We start from the raw sequence: 18837 nt of genomic DNA, 5'->3' as shown, positions 1-18837 counted from the left end.
AAAGCTGCGAAAAAACTTCTGTGATAGTAGTCTTGGAATTTTTGAACACGGTGATGAAGAAAATAACAACAACAATAGTAGTATTAGAAAACAAATATTTCTTTCAGAAACATCTTCATTTGGAAAACACTCACTGGCATACAGATAAGCTCCTAGAATTAAAAAATAGTCACAAAGGCTCTCCAAACCTTGTATTTCTGTAACGTTAGTCAGATATTGGGGGAGTGTTAGTAGGCCAGAATTGTAAAGTGCTTCAACAGTTTAGCTCAATCTTTTAAAACAAAACAAAAACCCTACTACCCTAACATTGTGTTAAATAAAAACATTAATATCTTTCTCAAACATTATTCCAGCTTTTGTTTTTATATTTTCCCCATCTTTTAAATAAATTTGCTAAACAATTTTTCTTGTAATGTGCCACCTCAAAAAAAAAAAAAAGTCAAGTAATCAAACATCTCTGTCTGGCAATAACAGCTATTTTTTAAGCTACTTTCAGTGATAACTTGTTGCTTTAATTAAATGTTACCACTTTTACATTAAAATAGCTTTGCTGCTAACTCACACACAAGCTGGGAATGTGAATAGATACATTTGTGCAATTCAGTAAGACCGAGCAAAAAGAAACACGGATATTTATCTTATAAAAGTGCTACCATCAACAAAATACAGTGGCTTAAAGTAGTTACCTAAGAGATGTTATCCTCGGGCTATTAAAACATGTTTCTAAAATTACACAGATTCCCAGCTGGATGCTTTAAAAAAACATGCCCCCACACGCCTATGCTAACCTTTATTATCTGGCCATTTAATAATCTATTGTTTCTATAATTCACAGGTTTAAAATGCTCCTTCTGTGAAAGTATCCACAGAACTCTTAAAAAAAAAAAATCCATTTCTAGGTCGGTAACTACAGCACTGAAGTTAATGGGAGCTTTGCTAGGGTGATCAGACCCCCTAGCTCTTTTTAATAGCAGTTAAATGTCAAATATAAATACAACACCACAGTGAAACATACTCCTTTGACAGAATCTGGGACAAGACACTACGCAGCTGCTGTTAAAAATAAGGAACAAAACTGACATTTAATCAAAGTAAGTGTTGGTGGTTACGAAGTTGTGTTCAAGCCTGCCTTTTGTTTGTGAAAAAGTCAATATTCCAACGCGTTAACTACAGCCACAATGAAATCAGCAGCTCCTGTTACTCCCAACGAGTGGAGAGGTCCACGTCCGTACAGCGTGTTATAGCTGTGCGATTATCATCATCTTGGAGACGGAGATACTCTCTGTTTCAGCTGCTAAACTAAAACATCTCTCCCAGCGTCCTCAAATATAGGTGCCTAAAGTTAAACATGCTGAAAATGAAATCCTGGCTCTAGCGAGGTCAATGCAAAATTCAGCCATTGGTTTCAATGGACCTCATCCAGGATTTTCACTGGGGACGAGTATCTGTAATTCCCTGGGAACTGAGAATCTCCAGCAAGCCTAGCAATGATGTCATTTTTATTAATATTCCTAACTTCTAAGCAACCATGCTCAAGAATTTTGGCCTTCAGTTCTTATGCATGATAAAACCAAGCTTTCCATAAACATTACAGAAAGACCAGAGGAAGATATATTTATATCTCAAATTGTCAGCAGCATATAGTTTGTACAAATGTTGTTTTGCTGATGTTGCTGAGCTACTTTAAAAAGTGAATACCTTGTGGGGTATGTAATTTCATCACCAATGTCAAATGACTTCTAAAGATGAAACTTCTCTGATGCAAATTACAAAAAGATGCTTTGAATATATTTGATACGATATACCAACTTTTAATCTGAGGAATTAAGTTATCTTTATTTTTCAGACCCGAGACATGCACTCACTAAGGGAAATATTTTAACTGCCATGTATGTCAGCAGAGCATGACTTACCCAATACTGAGATTTTAATAGTCACAAAAACCTAAATGTAATAGGTAGCATGTAGACCTGAATCAACATACATAATAAATCAACAAAGAAATAGTATCAAGGTCTGTTTTGAAAATTTTGTAAGGACATATGGTTGTATTGACAACGCGTCTTTTAGGTACGCGTTACCAGCCAGCCGTGTTTATGTGGTACACGTAACCAGTAAACAGAAACTCCTTTGTACTGTCCTTAAGATAGCAATACAGGAATGATTTTTCATGATTCTTCAGAAGCCGGGCTTGCTTTACATCCGCATGAAATGCTGTCATCACTAGGACTGAGCCCGGAGGATGAACTGCAGAAAAGGGGAGAGGGAGGGGGGGAAAAAAAAAAAAAAAAAAAAAAGGAGGAAATTGGTTTTCACAACACACTCAAAGCCTGAGTAACAGAGGAGAACTTTAATTATCTCCAGTCACAAAGAGAGACAGGAAATTTGGACTTTTAATTAGCCATTTGGAGTGCAGTTGGATATTTTTTTAGCAAGATAATTTAAACGCGAATAATTCAAGTCTGACTAAATGAAATTCACATAATCAGAATGCAGATAATTGAATTTCTACTGCATTCATTAATTCAGTGTGGAGGTGTGTGTGAAGACTTCTATGATGAGCTGTCACAGCTCAATAAAATCTCAGTCAATTAATTTTTTCATTATCTTAGTATTACATCAACAAAAAAGTGAAGCATGCGTGTGTGTATGTATGTATATATAATCTCAGAAAGTAAGGAAATGCAGAAATCACCTCTCTGAATCAGAGTCCGCATCATTTTTTCCTTTTTTTCTCTCTTCATCTTCTATAGGAAAACGTCTGTTCAAAGAGGCAAACTTATGAATCGCATCAGCAACAGAGTATTTGGTCTGTCCAGATACACAAGCCTCCATATCTTCGGGGCTTAGCTGAGTCTGTAAGAAGAGGTGAAGCCTACTGTCTGAAAGCAATAATGCATCTTGCAGGATCCTGGAAAAAGAAAAAAAGTCAAATGTTTTTTATATAGATGAACATATATTCTAAAGTGTTTTACCAGAATAAATTCTAAATGATATCCTGCTTTTAAGTTTTCAGATGAATCCTAAATCAGTAACAGAAGGTAATGAACATACTAAAATGATTAGGTGTGTGTTACTTTCTTATTACATTATTTGGAATTTTAGGTGAGTAAAAACACGAAGCTAATAGTTAGGCACATCTGCTATTAGAATAACTTCAAGGACATTTCTTCCATTTAACCATCTGTTATTACCACATGGATCAATTAATGATTTTTAGGCAGTTGGAGGCATATACTCTTACGAAAATTTAGTCTCCATTTGAGAACTCTTTTTTTTTTTTAAAATAGCTGAACTTTTCTAAAAATTGTAAGTCACCGATTTCTTTGGTGGGGGAAACAAGTGTGCACAGAGACAGACGACTTCATACACACGCAGTGTCAGAACTTTGAAATACCTGTAAACAACAGAGCCAACACTAGCCAAAATAATTTACACTTTTACAAATATGTGTACGTTTAAGCTAGGATGAAACTGCTAATACTGAACACTGATTTAAATTTACTTGCAAACAGTTTTCAGGGAATCTTAAATACTATTTCAATCCAGCTATTCTTTTCAAAAGTCCATTTTAATCTTTGGTTTATATTTTGGTTTATTTGAAGACTTAATTTTAAATTAAGTCTTCAAATAAATTTAGCACAGAGTATTTACTTACATCAAGTGAGAGTAAACAAAATGCAATACATTCCAGTAACACAGAAAGTTGTAGAGATACTTTTACAAGGATTGAGAATTGAGGATCATCATCACTATTTTGGAGGGGGAGGGAAGCAACTTTGCTGCAACATTTCCTAAAGGAGGAATTCTTGAATACACAAATCCTACAGTGATTAACAAGAGACTCTTTTTTTTATATGTACATGTAATTTTACTCATGTAATAAAGTCATCAGAGCCTATGACCACGCCAAACAGTGCTCCACAGAAAATTATGAAAATATCTTTAAACAAATCAAAACTATTAAGAGTCAATATTTACCTATTTCTACCCATTTAGGTTACAGTCGTTACCAAAAAAGTCATTGCTATGCAATAGGAAACAAGAGATGAATTAATGTAAGAACTAGTAAGAGCAGAAAGAAATATTGCATTCTATAGGTACTCTGACTAAAATGAAAAGTATAACTGATTAGTTCCTTCTCTCAAATAAGATTAATGTTGTGTTTGCACTGTAATGTTTTAAAACACAAATACGTTCTGAAAACTGTTCCCTGAAGTGGCCGACATTACAATAACATTTACTAAATACACTAAAGGATTTCTGGCTTCATCTAAGCCTATAAAAATCTGTCAAATCAAAATAAGTAATAAGAGATACCTAACTGAAAGTGCGGGATATGTGTGTACATGCACATTTCATTTGCCTGGGTAAACACACGCACACAGTCTCAACCAAATAACTCAAACTTTGACACCTTCCAACGAGGAAATGTCTGCAATGACCCTAATGATCTACCAGGTGCATTTGAAATTCAGTCTCAGAAGGACCAGATTTCGCTGAAGTTCTCAAAATAAGCACACTTTCATACCTAGAGAAAGCCTTTTTAATCCGATCTAAATTCTCACAATTTCACTTTAAAATAAACATAGAAAATAGCTGTAAAATGAATGCACGCAGCGTATTAACATACAGAAAAACTTCTTCGTAGTCTAAAAGAAGCCAGCAAATGCTGTGTAAAAATGATTCAGAACACAGAATTTACAGGTCTACACACCTTGACAGCAACAGCTTCACGAATACAGTTTGAAAAGCCGTCATTCAGCAGCCACTAAAAGATGATTTCAGCCTTGACTCTTGATAAACATACATTCCAAACAAAGACAAACATTGCAACAAAAAGTAAAAGAAAAAGTATCATTCCACACAATAAATCCACGCTTATAGTTTATGCAATTGGGGGAGTAAATACTTCTCCTTCCTCTTTTCTTCCTCTTAAAAAAAAAAAAAACAAAACACCAAAAAAACCAACATGCTGGAGTTTACTGTAGAGTAACTAGCGTTACTGGTTTTCCCAGGCTTACGAGCACAATGAGGGGATGCACATTTCTGCAATTCTAACATTTGCGTGTCTAATACCAAGTAACCCAGCAAAAAGCCAAGACATTAAATTCTGTGGATGGCATTTAGTTTCACAGATTTCCCTCTTGCCGTACCTTCAAAAGTTTCCTGCCAACCAGCGAAAACACAAGTAACTAACTGTTCATGAGATTACACTACACTTACAGCTCTGTTGCTGTTTGAAACGTATTTTATTTTCTTTATAAAATAATGGGTAATCTTTAAAATTGATTTTAGATGGTTTGAGGCATTACACCAGAGAAGTAATGAGCACTAATGTCAATGATATTGGACACAAATTCATTTTAGCTTTATTTCATGTCCAGTACAATTCTGCTAAGCCTTGAACTGCTAAAGCACTGTTATTAACTCGGCAGTAACCTAACACATGGAACAGCAAACAAAAGTGATAAGAGTACAGACTGATCAGGACCTCAAGGCTACTGTTCTTTTTCTGCAGCTATAATTCAATTTCCAATTTTACTTTACATTGGACTCATTATTTCACAGTAATTTTCTTTTCTGCTTCATAGTGCCATCTGGAGGTGAAAGGAGTGAAGAGAAACCAAGGCGAAGAAATGGAAAGATGTTCATAAAGTTAATCACATATATATACATATATATATATGTATATATATACACACACACACGTTCACAAGGGGGGAAGGGACCAAACACTCAATGCATTTTGCAAACCATTTAAAACCATCCTGAAAGCAAATATATGAACACCTTTCACCCAGTCATACCCTTGAAGCATTTCTTCTTTCTTTTAATTAAAAAATAACTTCTGCTTTCCCCCCCGCCATCTGAACCAACAGGTTAGATTGCTTTTTAATTGTATCCTTCCAGCAATCAAAATGAAAAAGAAATTCTGTGCTATCCGTAAGCGTTATGCTTTCTTGTTCAAAATATTCCTTCTTCAAGGAAATAACCATACATTTGTCACCAGATGTTACTAGTAGCATTAAGTGCTGGCATAGCGGTTGCTCTCCAGGGCTTTTGCTGTCCTGGAGACTCACTGTGTGAAGGGTTGTACATCTAAAAAAATAGATTTGGCTCCAAGGACTTTTAAAAAAAAAAAAAAACCATCAAAATTACAAAACGCAACCTAACAAATTAAAAAGGCAAGAGGAAAGGCGGAGTGTCATAATATTAATACTCGGATGTCTTAGCAGAGGCTGAACGCGTGCGCAGTTTGAACACAACCAGTAGCCCTCCCAGTGCTTCTCAAACAGTTCTATTACAGCCAGCGTCAGTGCAAAGCTGTGGCTACAGCGATGTAAATCAGCTCTCACTGCCATCGCGCTAATGGAAGAGTCATGGCTCATGGTGATAATTCCTATAAACGGACCGAGCATATTTAAGAGGACAACAGACCTTCTATGCACGCCTGGAATAAGAACGAAAGGCTAAATCCTGCAAGTCTTGATCCCATCAGTAGTCATTACTTGTCAGAGATCTCACTCCTCTCAGCCAGATTGCTCACATGCATAATGACTACTTATGTGATTAAGGGGGCTGCAGGATAAGGCTCTACATTTGAATTAGAGATAATAAAATCATTTTTTACGCGTGGTCACGTGAATCTTTGTTTGTAAGCTTTCAGTAAATGCTCGTGATCTCTAGACCTTTAAAGAAGCAGGGCCGAAAAACATGACTTTACAACCAAAAGAAATAAATGTCATTTTTGAAGAAATGCTGGATACTATACGAGGAGTATTTCTCCTTCCCTGTGTTACAGCAAGAGCATTTACAAAAGACAAAACATGTGTTTTGTCTTATTTGGACAAGGTCCAAAATCTGGTTTTCTTCAATGTGATTTTATTAGGTATATTATACACTGTTCTGCTGGAGGAGAACAACATATGGCTGAACAGTACAACTTAATCCTAACTAAAGATTTCCTGTATCTACTGTAACCTAATACAATGACAGATGCACACTTGCATGTGTGTGGAAGGTTAACACTCCGATTTTGTTTTCGACAAATTTACTCTGCCCATTTACATCATATCATGAGAGCAAGGGGAAGAAAAAAACCCAGGAGCTGCGAGGCGGGGGATGACAGCCTGTGCTGTGGTGCCCTCTGTTGAGCATCCAGCCCCTCAGCCCCAGCCCACAGCAAACAAAGCCCCAGTTTCCTCTTAAAAAAAGCCGACTGTGTTTCCTCCTTCATTTTTTATAAGGGAGGAAACGTTACTGAGGGCGAGCAACTGCAAAGCAACTGTTGGGCATCTGATAACGCATACGTTTAAGAAAGGATTAAGTGACGTGCGCCTGCTAGGCATTATTCACTCACCAGATAGGAAATATTAGCAAGGCTCCATTGGAAAGAGGCAGCCACCACTCGCCCGAGGAGATCCCACCTGCCCCACGGCCGCCGATGCTCCTGCCCGAGCCCTGGCAAGCTGGCATCTGTCCCCTTTGGAGCCAGGCTCCCGCCTTCCGCATCCCTGAGAGAGCACCCAGGGGAGACACCTCCAGGAGAGAGCCCTCTGACCCTGCACCAGCTCCTGCTTGTGGGACTGCGGTGGGGAAGGTAAGGAGGTGCGAGGAGGAGGGCAAAACCCCAGCCACCTCCAGAGAACGGCTCTGCCTGAGGCAGCCAAGTTTTGGGTGGCTTGTTTGGCACCAGGTGAGCCCAACGCACAGCCACCCAGAGCAGCGACACTGTGGATGCCCTTCGTCTCCTCTGGATCCGAGCGCTGCATTTCTCAAAACTCCCAGTATGTCTTCCACCCCATCATAAACTGCACGTTTGAAAACTAATTGAAGACTAATCCTTTTTCCTAAACCACGTAATTTTGGGGGGATCCAACTGTATTCAATAAAAAAGTGTCGGTGATGGAACCCAACTTCATTTAAAACAGTTTTGTTAATTAGCTTTCTAATTAGCAAGCATGGATGATCTTCTGTGAAGGTAATCTAAATCCTGAAGTTAAACCTGTGCAGCTAGAAAGGAATGAAAGCAAAGAGGATCTTACAGAATGTAGTATTATAAGATGGTGTTTTAATTTTGACCTCCAATTTAAGAATAAGCTTTTCCTGTGATTTTACAGACATCTGCAAAGGCATGAGGATACTTACCAGGAAAAACACATCATTTTCCTTATTCTTACGATGTAATTCATAATTGAAAGGGGGCTAGCTGACTTCCGTTAATGCAAATGGCCTTTTGAAATATTAAATTATGCCCAGACAAGAAGTGAGCTTTACAGCTCTTCATCACTCAGAGATAATAATCTATAAGCCAAGCAGGTCTTAGCCTGCATTTGTGCAGTAAAGCCAAATCAAAATGGGAGACCCGTTTCCAGATCTCACCAAACTCTAGTGCTTTGCTGTAGTTTCCAGCCGTTGGCCTAATTCTCATGCTACTGTGCTCAGCACGGAGAGGCTTCACAAAGGCTCTAAGTGAGCACCTTGCCCCAAGCTAACTCGTTCTGGAGCGACGTGTGAAGGAGGACAAGAGAACTCCATAGCTGTCCACGTATAGGCAATATGGAGGAGCTCCCAGGGCCAGGAGCTGAATACCAGAGAGCCTACAGCCGCTCAATCCTTACTCCTCAGGCACGTGGCTCCTGTCTGGGCAGAGGTGGCAGCAACCTGCTCACACAGCAACAGGCACAGGGCACAAACTGAGACTGTGAAAGATCTAAACCCCATTTCAGGGATGGCTCAGATCCTGATAACCTCACAAGGCACTGAGAGCAGAGAGAAGCTCGGGTTCCTGCATCGCATGCGGGCATCTGAATGTTACCTATGAACCTCTCCCTTGACAGGTCCACATAGGCTCGAATCCCATTTCTTCCCACTGTCACAAAGAAACACCGGCGGGGCTGTGAGCTTGTGGGGTCACATCACTGCTGGGGTGAACAGAGCACTCAGCTTTGCAGTTCTGGGTTACACCACCCCTTGCAACTACTTTCTGGCTCCTTTCCCACCCCCTTCCTAATATACCAGGGAGGTCCTGCTTCCCCTGGCATTGCCACACTCCGAAGATGCAGCATCCAGGCCTAGAGCTTTAGTAAAGTCAAGCATGTGCATATATATATATATATATATATATATATATATACACACACACATGTCAATGAGGCCCACAAATGCAATTTCAGAGAAATAAATCATAACCTTTGGTTCAGACTCATAAAAAAAGGGGGGTGGAGGGGGAAGCATCATGGCAGGCTAGCTGAGCCAGTAAAAAGGTCCCTCTGTAAGCAGCAGCAGCAGCACAGAGGTGCCAGCCAGCAGAGGGCAATGGTACGGCACGTAAGGTGCCAAGCCAATTCATCATAACACAACTCTATCTCTGAAAATTCCTTCCAACTGTTCCCCAGGGCTGAGAGAAAGCTGACACCTTTCTAAACAGCATCCAAGTTCAAACATTTAAATCATCACCTTACAACAGAGATGCCTCTTTTCCCACTCCTGGACTAACAGAGGCAAGGTAAAACGCTCCACATGCTGCCATTTTCTGCTGTCAGTACCCATTTAAGCCATAGACATCCACAAAATTGGAGAGTGAGGATGTGTTTTAAGAGAATCTACCTCTCTGTTTTGCCTTCTGAAGCACAGACAGTGCTTGTAAATTTTTTTTCATGCTGAAATACTGTACCTTGTGACCAGATTGGCCTCTGCCATTTTAAAATCAGAGTGATTTTGGAAACACACTACTCCAAGGGGCAGCACAGCTAAGCTAGAACTGCTCAGACCCAGGGACCTGAACTACCACACCCTTTGTATGACCATTAATATTATCACCTCTAGAAACACAGTCACTCTCTTTCACTGTTCTTCTTTCCCGAGGTGCAGAAAAAAAACCTCTGAACCTTTTCTGCTTTCCCTTCCCTGTCTCACATGCCTTCAACCAGTATTTATTGGCTACCCTTTTGGCCACAGATCCTATATAACTGTATACAGAATATATTCCTGCAGCAGTTAGCTCTCCCTGCCTTCCTCCTCCCAGCTGTTAAGCCTAACAAATATACCTCAGGACCAATGATTTGTTGTCTGTTAGGGAGGGCTATAATTATAATACACTGACTGGAAAAACAGTGGGTCCAATATTCCTCTACCCATTGACCACAAGGTTTAAAGCCTACTTAAATGATTTACTTTTTTCTTTCCTTATGCAGTTCTGATTCATGGAAACATTGATACTGGAAGAAGATGAATAGTGTCTACTCGCAGTGTTTTACCATGCCCTTACCTGAGCAGTGGCTAAAGAGAGCCTGCAAATGTATGCACAATTCCTGCCCCAGCAGCTGTGAGCAGCCTGCTCTCACACCGGCGGTGCCAGGGTACTATGAGAATGGCAGACCATTCTCAGAAAATTACAGAAATTCTCAGAAAATTACAGCAGAAAATTACACCAACAGGGTCTCTGCCACTGCAGAAGGTGCAGTGGTTATAGCAGCGGGACTGAGGGATGCAGTACTGAAATTCGTACAGAACTCCCTTGTAACACAGGTCAGACTCTAGCTAAGTCTGATGAATTATTTTATACATATTGCAGCTGTACTGAAAATGGTCACAGCTGCTAGAGCTTGTTTATGTTACTGGGACTGGTAAACAAAGCAATTGGCATTATAGGAAGTGTCTGTGTTAGGAGATCTTGCTACAGAATTTTCCCAGGCTCCCAGGGGCTTAGCCCACAAAGATACTGATTTTCTATGAACCAAAAGAGGGAGAGAAGTCTGTTTCTTTGTATGAGAATATCTAGCTCATTCTTGAAAGCTAGAAATGGACATCATGGTGAAAGATCTCCCAACCTTAGTACACAACTGCAAAGTGACATAAACCCAAAACTGTTATTTGTAACCAATGCAATGAAACGGAGTGGAAAAGCCTCAGCTGAAGTTTCCTTATAACCAATAGAGCTGAAGTCATGTGTATGCAATATGACTGTGCAAATAAAAAATAAAACCAAATGTGTAACATGTAGAGATGACCACACGGTGGCTCTCAAGTACCAGAGATGAGCTATTTTAAACCAGAGAACTGATGACCTCATAAAAATGCCAACATCTCTAGGATAGGCTGTACTTACTTTTCCAGGAATTCTTGCAGACCCTGCCGGCGATGGTCCACGTGATGAGGGTTGTTCATATTGAAAAAGGGAGTTTTAGATGGCAGTTCAGGTAGCTGTCTTTATAAATAAGGAGCAAATACACAGTTAAAACCAAATCTGAAACAGCGGAGAAAAATGCAATAAGCAAATGCCAACCCTGAGCATGTGAAAAATCATGGGTCATGTTCCAGAAGCTCATGAAATCGAATTTGGGAACACAAGGTTGAGAAACTGGAGGGCTTCTCACAGACCTCAAAGGGAAAAATAAATTAATCTGATTTATCTGGTCCAGTTGTTAAGCCTGCATGCATGTCTGGCTGGGTCTCTTATGGTCCTTGCAGAACCTAACCACATCCTAAAAGCACCTACGCCTACACTAGATTGCTATTTCTGCTACCTGTGCATAGCAAAAGGAAATGCAGATCAAATCTGTTACACATTAGAGGGGGGCTCACTGAAAAAGGCTATCAGTACAAACCACATTCTTCTGGGTTTAAAGCAGAGAAAATGCCTTGTACAGAATAAACTTGTGCTAGTAAGAAATACAGGACACTTTCCAGCTCTGATTTCTGTAATTTTCAGAATTAAGGTGAAACAATCCTCCCCTTCTATGATTGACAGATTATTAAATAGCCATATATAAAGTTGCTCACATAAGCACTGCATTGCTCTGAAGCCTCTGCCGAAGCCAAACAAATTCTCGAAAGCGTCGTCTAACACAGGATGTTTTCCTTGTAAAGCACATACTGTTTGTCTGTTGGGAAAATAAAAAACATTTTACTTTGTAAATCAGCTTAAGCTAAAGTGCAGGCATGGTATTAAAAACATATCCGAGATGCTAATCCCTGAGACACCAATGGAAAACTTGACTTTAATTCAGTTTAGGTTAAGGACTGTGCTTTATCTCAGACAGGACTGGTGACAGTTTGTACTGCTTCTCAGGAAATATTTTTCATCGTTTTTTTTCTTTTTAAAAGCAAGAGATCTGGATTACAGTACAACAACTTGCAGTAACAGGAAAAAAGATCCCATAAAAAAAGTTTCAGCAGATAATGCCAATCTTTGCAGGGAAAAAAAAAATCATGTTTAGCTATTCTAGTTATAATCCTGCAAACAGCTACATAGAGTTCTTCCAGTGTGCAATCCTATTTAAATCAAATCAAAGAAACCAATGTGACTGCTCTCTGCAAGTAGCAGCATTTGGAAATTTTCCCACAGAACACTATTAGTCCACTAGAAAAACACCAATTCATCAAAAGAGAAACAATTCACAGAAGTTAAATGCTTTTGCCAAATTTTCCTGTGGAGCATACATTTAGATGAAACCCCACCTACCAGACAGGACCCCATTATCTGCCTGCAGTTCAACCCACCCTCAGTCGCCTGCTAGGAGCCACAACTCGTAGACAGCCATGTGATGCAGACTGGTGAGGGCCCAAAGATGCTAGCTTTCTGGAACAGATGAGTATCCAGGATACCTCACAGTTTAAGAAGCCAAATGCTCTAGGACCTGGGCAGAAGGGGAACCCAGCTGGTCTAAGAGCCTGGCAGACCCAAGATTTTGAATCCATTGAGAAGCCTGGATGGTAGGACTGACCTAGAGACATGGTCTCTGAAAGCCCTGGCATTGTGCTGGTAGGAAGCTGAGCTGATGCTTATCAGCTTCAGAGATACCCAGTGCTGAATCATATAACACTGGGTCTATATGACACCACCCCAACTTAGCAGTCGCCGAGAAAGCCAGTAATATACTTCTATTCAGAAGCACCGATGCCTGTGAAATAGTAATACAGCACCTGCCCTGCCAAATCTACAGAATTTCTATTTACCAGAAGTCAAAAATATAATTGCTTTGGAACCAGTACTTAAACCACATTGCAAAATGTAAAAGTTTCACAGCTCCGATTGCCACACAGGAGAGAAGTACTTGTCACGACGGACGTTTAATAAGCTATCATTTGACTGCTTGCTCTCATTACGCTGAATGCTTAACTCTCCCACGCAGGAAGGAAATGCTTTCGGTCTTGTGCCAAGCATTAACCATGTAACTCAGTGCTCTCAAATTCTTCACCTGATAGCAGATACACTTCACAACATTTTTTTTTTTTTACATTGCAATTAAAATCCCTGGATCTAGATTTGGGAAATTAGGATAACTCCATCCATATGCCATCCACCAAAGAAGAATAATCAACAAAACAAAGTGATGTATAAGACAGATTTAAGACACACAAGAACCATAATTCTAAGTGCACTCCCATTAACATATGGTAGACTACAATCATAAACCCAAATGTAGTTACTTGACATATCCAGGCACCACTAAACTAGCATAATATGAATGTCAAGGTACACTGAAAACAAACACATTGCAGCAACCACATAACTTGGCAAAAAGAAGAACTGAGGAGAATTTAAAGTACAAATAACGAGATAATTACTTGAAAAGAAAGTTGTTTTCCCAGGAATACCTGAACATCAAAATTCTTCTATAATGGTAAGACATTGACAGTCGTCCAGCTGATAAGTAAAGCTAAGAATAGTCTCTGTTGCAAGACATTGTGGAGTGCGCACATGAACACGATACCAGGTTCAACTCCCAGCTCTGCCAGACCTACCACACGGCCTTTGGCCAACCCACCTTACCTGTTCCACTGCATCTCAGTCGTTAAAAGGAGAATAATATCCTCCAGCCTCCCAGAAGTGGTGTAAACAAATTCCATTAATACCCCAAAGAGAACCCTGGCTGGGACAGAAACAGCAATAAGATACCAAAGGATCTGTGCTGATATTTTTATACTTACGTGAATAAATATCTCATAGTCTATGTAAGAATGCCATGAGTCTTCTTTCTGTGTCCTGGGGTCTCGCACCAAGACAGTTACAAATTCCTGCAAGCGCATAATAAAAATCAAGCAATTAATTTCGGAAGACAAAGGCAGCCTGAAAGACTCTCTTGATTGCTCTGCTGTTCCACAAACTACTGTGCTCAGATTAAAAGCTGAACTGCTGTTTTATTGAATTTTGCAACCCTATAAAAGGAGAAGCAAAAAGCAATGAATCATCTGAGCTACACCACATGTCTGGGAAATTCCTTGCCAAATTGCTAGCTGAAAAGGAGTATTTCAGATTAAGTAATACTGTGAAAAGTCACACATATTTCATGCATGGGAGATTTGGTGATCTCAGTAGCTACAAACTAAAAACATAACATTCAAAGTCACATATGTAACAGAACTAGGCAGGTATTTTAGGCTTTTCCCACCCTTGTAATCAACATTCACCAAGAATGTGTTACAAACCTGCTGCATGTACCAAATACTTACATATAACATTTTATTTGCTCCTAAATTTCTTTTTGTCATTTTATCTATATTTTTTTAATCAAGTATTTATACCCATCGATTTCAGGGATCTGAGGTAAGTGCTCGGTATCTCCAACAAGGAGCTGAAGAACTGCTTTTTTTCCACACCCCAAATGACTTGCTCCAGCCCAGTGGAAAAGGACGTACCACTATTAATTTCCCCGAACACAGATTTGACGCAGCGAATCAAGCTCTCAAGCCCAGTGTCCAGGATGCCATGTGGAAGGAGATGAATCCTCCCCCTCTGCCGCATAGCCTTCCTGATACACCAGGAACTTAAGCCACGGAGCACAGCCGAGGATGCAGGACCTGGGCACTTCTGTCCCAGTCTGCCCATCAACCTGCCCAAGGAAGCAACACAGCTGCACTACAGAGCATAATTCCCCATTTTCAGGGGACAACGATATAGAGTACTTGTTGTAGAAGTTGTCATATCTAGTCTATTTCCTTGTAGTTCCTACATTTATATAATAATTTAGAGGGATCCCGAAGGAATGTGAGAGGCCTGCAGGCATTATTGTAATGTAACTGGGCATCACTAAGAGGAATTGGAAGAGACTGAAGAATTAAATGCTTCCGAGTATCCTCAGCTAATGACCATGTGAAAACTTGTACTGTGTTTTAAAAAAAACAGAAAACAAAAAACAAGTCTGCTAAATCTGTATGTTCATGCTAAGATGGAAAAGGTTTCTTTAAAATGCAAAGGTTGAAAGTGTGCCTAACTACCTATTTCCCGAGCAAACAAATAGGCTGCCCTACTTTAGTTGCTTAAATAAGCTATTCACCCAAAGAGCTAAGCCAACCACTTGAACAATGACTCAGTTAAAGAAAAGCATATCATTTTAAGCTGTAGATACATTCCCCTGAGAAGAAGGCACTGCACAAAATCTGCAGGTACAGGAATCGACTGTGGGAGGAAGGACAGCGTCTCTGGTAAATAACATGCTTTTTTAGTACGTCTTTGCATAAATCAAGAAATCTTGAATTAGAAAGCTCTCAAAACGTGTCTCTCCATGCCCAAACCACAGATGTTAGAAATAAAACCTTTACTCTTCAGCCAAGTCTTCTCCCCCCATCACACACACTTCAGCGTGCCACCAGCAGCAACCTTCAACAGACCGACAGGAGAACAATGACAACCTTGAAAGGAAGACAGATTTTTTTCCCTGAACAGTCATTGCACTGTGTACATGGCAGGGAGGTGTTCAAGGTCTGGATTAAATAATTTACCACTCTGATTTCCAGGCGGTACTGCTTCAGGGATGGGAGCCTGTGGCCTGATGGCTGGATACAGCCCACGGTTTTATCTCGTTTAGCCCAGCTCCTCGTCACAGGGGTGTTTTCTGCATTACTGTTGGATACGCTTTCGGTGTGTGTCACGAGCACCTTGCCAAAGAAAGCCCGTTTGAAAGGCTCCTGCCATTTCTGCCGCCTCCTTCCTCGCTGAAGAGCACCAGCGGCCCGATTCTCCTCTGCAGCTTTTTAACCCCATGCCAACGTGGCACAAGAGGAACAAGTGAACAGAGCTATAATCACTTCTACCAGCTAAGGGTCATGCCTTTACTTTTACAAAAACACTAGTGGGAGACATGAGGAAGTTATTCCGCCTCCTGAGCAGATCCTGAGCAATGTGCTGAAGAGGAAACCATTGGTTGTTTTTTCCCTCCTGCCTCACTATCAGATTTAGCATATATATATAGACATAGTATACTTTCGGACCCACTGTAACATCTTTTCATATCCATAGTCTTACATTCTCCCATTTGTCTTCCCCAGCCTCCTATTTCCCTGTGTCCCACTCTTCCCCAGAGCTGCAACCGTTTCTCCTAAAAGTACTTTCTTTCCTTTCCTGAGCACTGAATGCATCAGTCCTGCAAGTGGAAGAAGAGGAATTACGCCAGGAAGCTTCAAACAGGACACTGCTCTCCTCTTCCCTTCAACTGCTGCAGCCCAGGAGTCACAAGTGCAGGTAGCCTGCTCATAACCCAGCCTCGGTCCCCTTCCTCCCACCTACCGCCAAACCAGCTTCTCATCGCCCTTCCTTTTGTCTAGGTTCCCCAAATTACTTCATTTCCAAGTAACCTTCTATAACCCTCTCCTCTGTACAGAATCAAAATGATCTTTGAAGTAAAATGCTTCTTTCAACCTCTATTACACCAAAGTATTATGATTAAAAGTTACTATGGGAGATGCTGTGGGTTAGCTACAGGTTACCTTGCAAATCATTCCAGACCACATTTACACAAAAAGTCTGTACATTTTTCATTTCCAATTAGTCACTGAGTTTCAATACTGAGGAAGTCAAGCACCCTTCAGACTCTACCTATAGAAAAAAAGGAGACCTTGCTGTACCTGCTGTGGCAGGCAGGTGTCTAGGCAGTATATCACTAAGCCAAGGGTAAAAATGATCTGTGGCACAGCAGAGCACCTCAGCAAACTGGAACCCTCACACACAGCCAGTGTCAGCTCCGATTTGAAACACCACGATTTCAGCAGAAGACCGGGTGTTTCTTTTTTTTTCCTTTATTTACCAAAGAATGCCAAGTTCAGAATGAAGCAAGATAAACATTAAGCAACTAGAAAACAAAACCAAAAATGTACAGCTTTTCTCAAGATCTATGGTTACTTCCCCTATAAATATCTTGCATCCAGGAAGCGTTAATCCCAATTCCCATTACAGTTTCTGCTGCTCTGAAACAGTGGCATTGCACATGTAGACTACCCCTTCTCTTTTGACCTTTAAGCCTTCTCCAGGATACAAGACCCCACTGGGACAACAATATTGATTTAATCGAAGCAGCCCTAACTGCCCAGTATAGATGCAGATACACCGCCAGAAAAGGTGCTTATGCCTCCCTGTTCCTATAAAAGTAGGCTTGTAAAGGCCAATATTCACATATAGGCTATGTTAGGATCCAAGCACAGTTAGGTGGCAGAATGTTCCTCTGGGAGATTGCTGTTGTGTGCTCAGTCCATCCTGCATTCACTGGTCACAAACAGTCACCAGGCTACAGCAGTTTGGGGTAATAATTGCCTTTCTCCTCTGTATATACTCCCTTCCCTCCCCATCTTGCTATAAAAATTAGGATACTCTCAATCGGCATGTCTATCTTCAAGTAATGCACTGTTCATCTAGGGGAGGTGATGCTGACCTCTTCCTCCCACAGCCCACATGAAGACTAACTTCATCTTTTGTCACAAGACTGCATTGCAGTCCAGCCGTACAACCTGGGAAGCAGAGCCCGAAGAGAGCCAAGGTTTCAGGGACTTTTTACTTTTATCAGCTGCAATCTTTTTCAAGGTGTCTTCTTCCCCTCCTACCCAGTTCTGCTTGTTTTTTCCAGAATTGCAGATCTAGCTATTATGCCACATTATATGTACTTTCCGTTTTAGGTTTGGGGGTTTTGTTTGTTTGTTTGTTTGTTTGTTTTCCTTCCAATTGAGGGCCACAATACATGCATGTCTATCATGCATTCAGGAACAGTATGTGTCCTGTAAAGCTTAAGTGCAACAACTCTCTCAAAACCAGAATTTACTGCTGACGGTTCAAAGTGTCCAAGCTTGGTCGTGGAGGCCTATTGCACTAGGAACAATAGAGACTCAACAGAAAGCTCCTTGAAGAAGTGGCATCTCCACTTATTCCTTCTCCCTGGAAACTGCTAAATTCAGAAGCAAAACATTTCCTATCCAAACTGCTAGTGCCATAGTTTTGATATGGATCCCAGCAGCCATGCTGGCCCAAGCATCCTGTCCTGGTTTTGGCTGGGATAGAGTTAATTTTCTTCCTAGTAGCTGGTATGGTGCTGTGTTTTAGATTTAGCAGCAGAATAACGCGGTAACACGCTGACGTTTTAGTTGTTGCTAAGCAGTGCTTACACTAAGTCAAGGACTTTTCAGCTTCCCATGCTCTGCCAGCGAGGAGCTGCACAAGAAGCTGGGAGGGAGCACAGCCGGGACAGCTGACCCAAACTGGCCAAAGGGCTATTCCATGCCGTATGATGTCATGCTCAGTATATAAACTGGGGGGAGTTGGCCGGGGGGCAGGGACCGCTGCTTGGTGACAGGCTGGGATCGGTCGGCGGGTGGTAAGCAATTGCATCACTTATTTTTCCTGGGTTTTGTTCCTCTCTCTCTCTCTCGTTTTCCTTTTCATTACAATTTATTATTTTTATTTTATTTTATTTCATTTCAATTATTAAACAGTTCTTATCTCAACCCATGAGTTTTCTTACTTTTGCCCTTCCAATTCTCTCCCCCATCGCAATGGGGGGAGGGCGGGGGGGAGTGAGCGAGCGGCTGGGTGGTGCTCAGTTGCTGACTGGGGTTAAACCACAACAC

The 18837-nt window shown here is 40.7% G+C and overlaps 1 protein-coding gene across 3 annotated transcripts in view; it reads right to left on the bottom strand.

Annotated features, from left to right (window-relative positions):
* Positions 1-1084: 1084 nt before the first annotated feature.
* The window catches only part of SNX10 (sorting nexin 10), a 39550-nt gene continuing 21797 nt past the window's right edge, over positions 1085-18837 (bottom strand). For 2 of the 3 annotated variants that reach the window (XM_075493031.1, XM_075493032.1), the window contains exons 3-7: positions 13939-14025; positions 11788-11888; positions 11114-11212; positions 2696-2911; positions 1085-2247 (exon numbers count right to left, since the gene is read on the bottom strand). In XM_075493031.1, the coding sequence (XP_075349146.1) occupies positions 2169-2247; positions 2696-2911; positions 11114-11212; positions 11788-11888; positions 13939-14025 (582 nt within the window). In that variant the 3' untranslated portion in view covers positions 1085-2168. Of the gene's footprint in view, positions 2248-2695; positions 2912-11113; positions 11213-11787; positions 11889-13938; positions 14026-18837 lie in introns of those variants that run through there. The other variant, XM_075493033.1, reaches the window with a different exon arrangement.

The sequence above is a fragment of the Mycteria americana genome, chromosome 2 (assembly GCF_035582795.1).
Source record: "Mycteria americana isolate JAX WOST 10 ecotype Jacksonville Zoo and Gardens chromosome 2, USCA_MyAme_1.0, whole genome shotgun sequence".
NCBI classification, from domain to species: domain Eukaryota; kingdom Metazoa; phylum Chordata; class Aves; order Ciconiiformes; family Ciconiidae; genus Mycteria; species Mycteria americana.
This window is presented reverse-complemented; position numbering and strand designations above follow the sequence as displayed.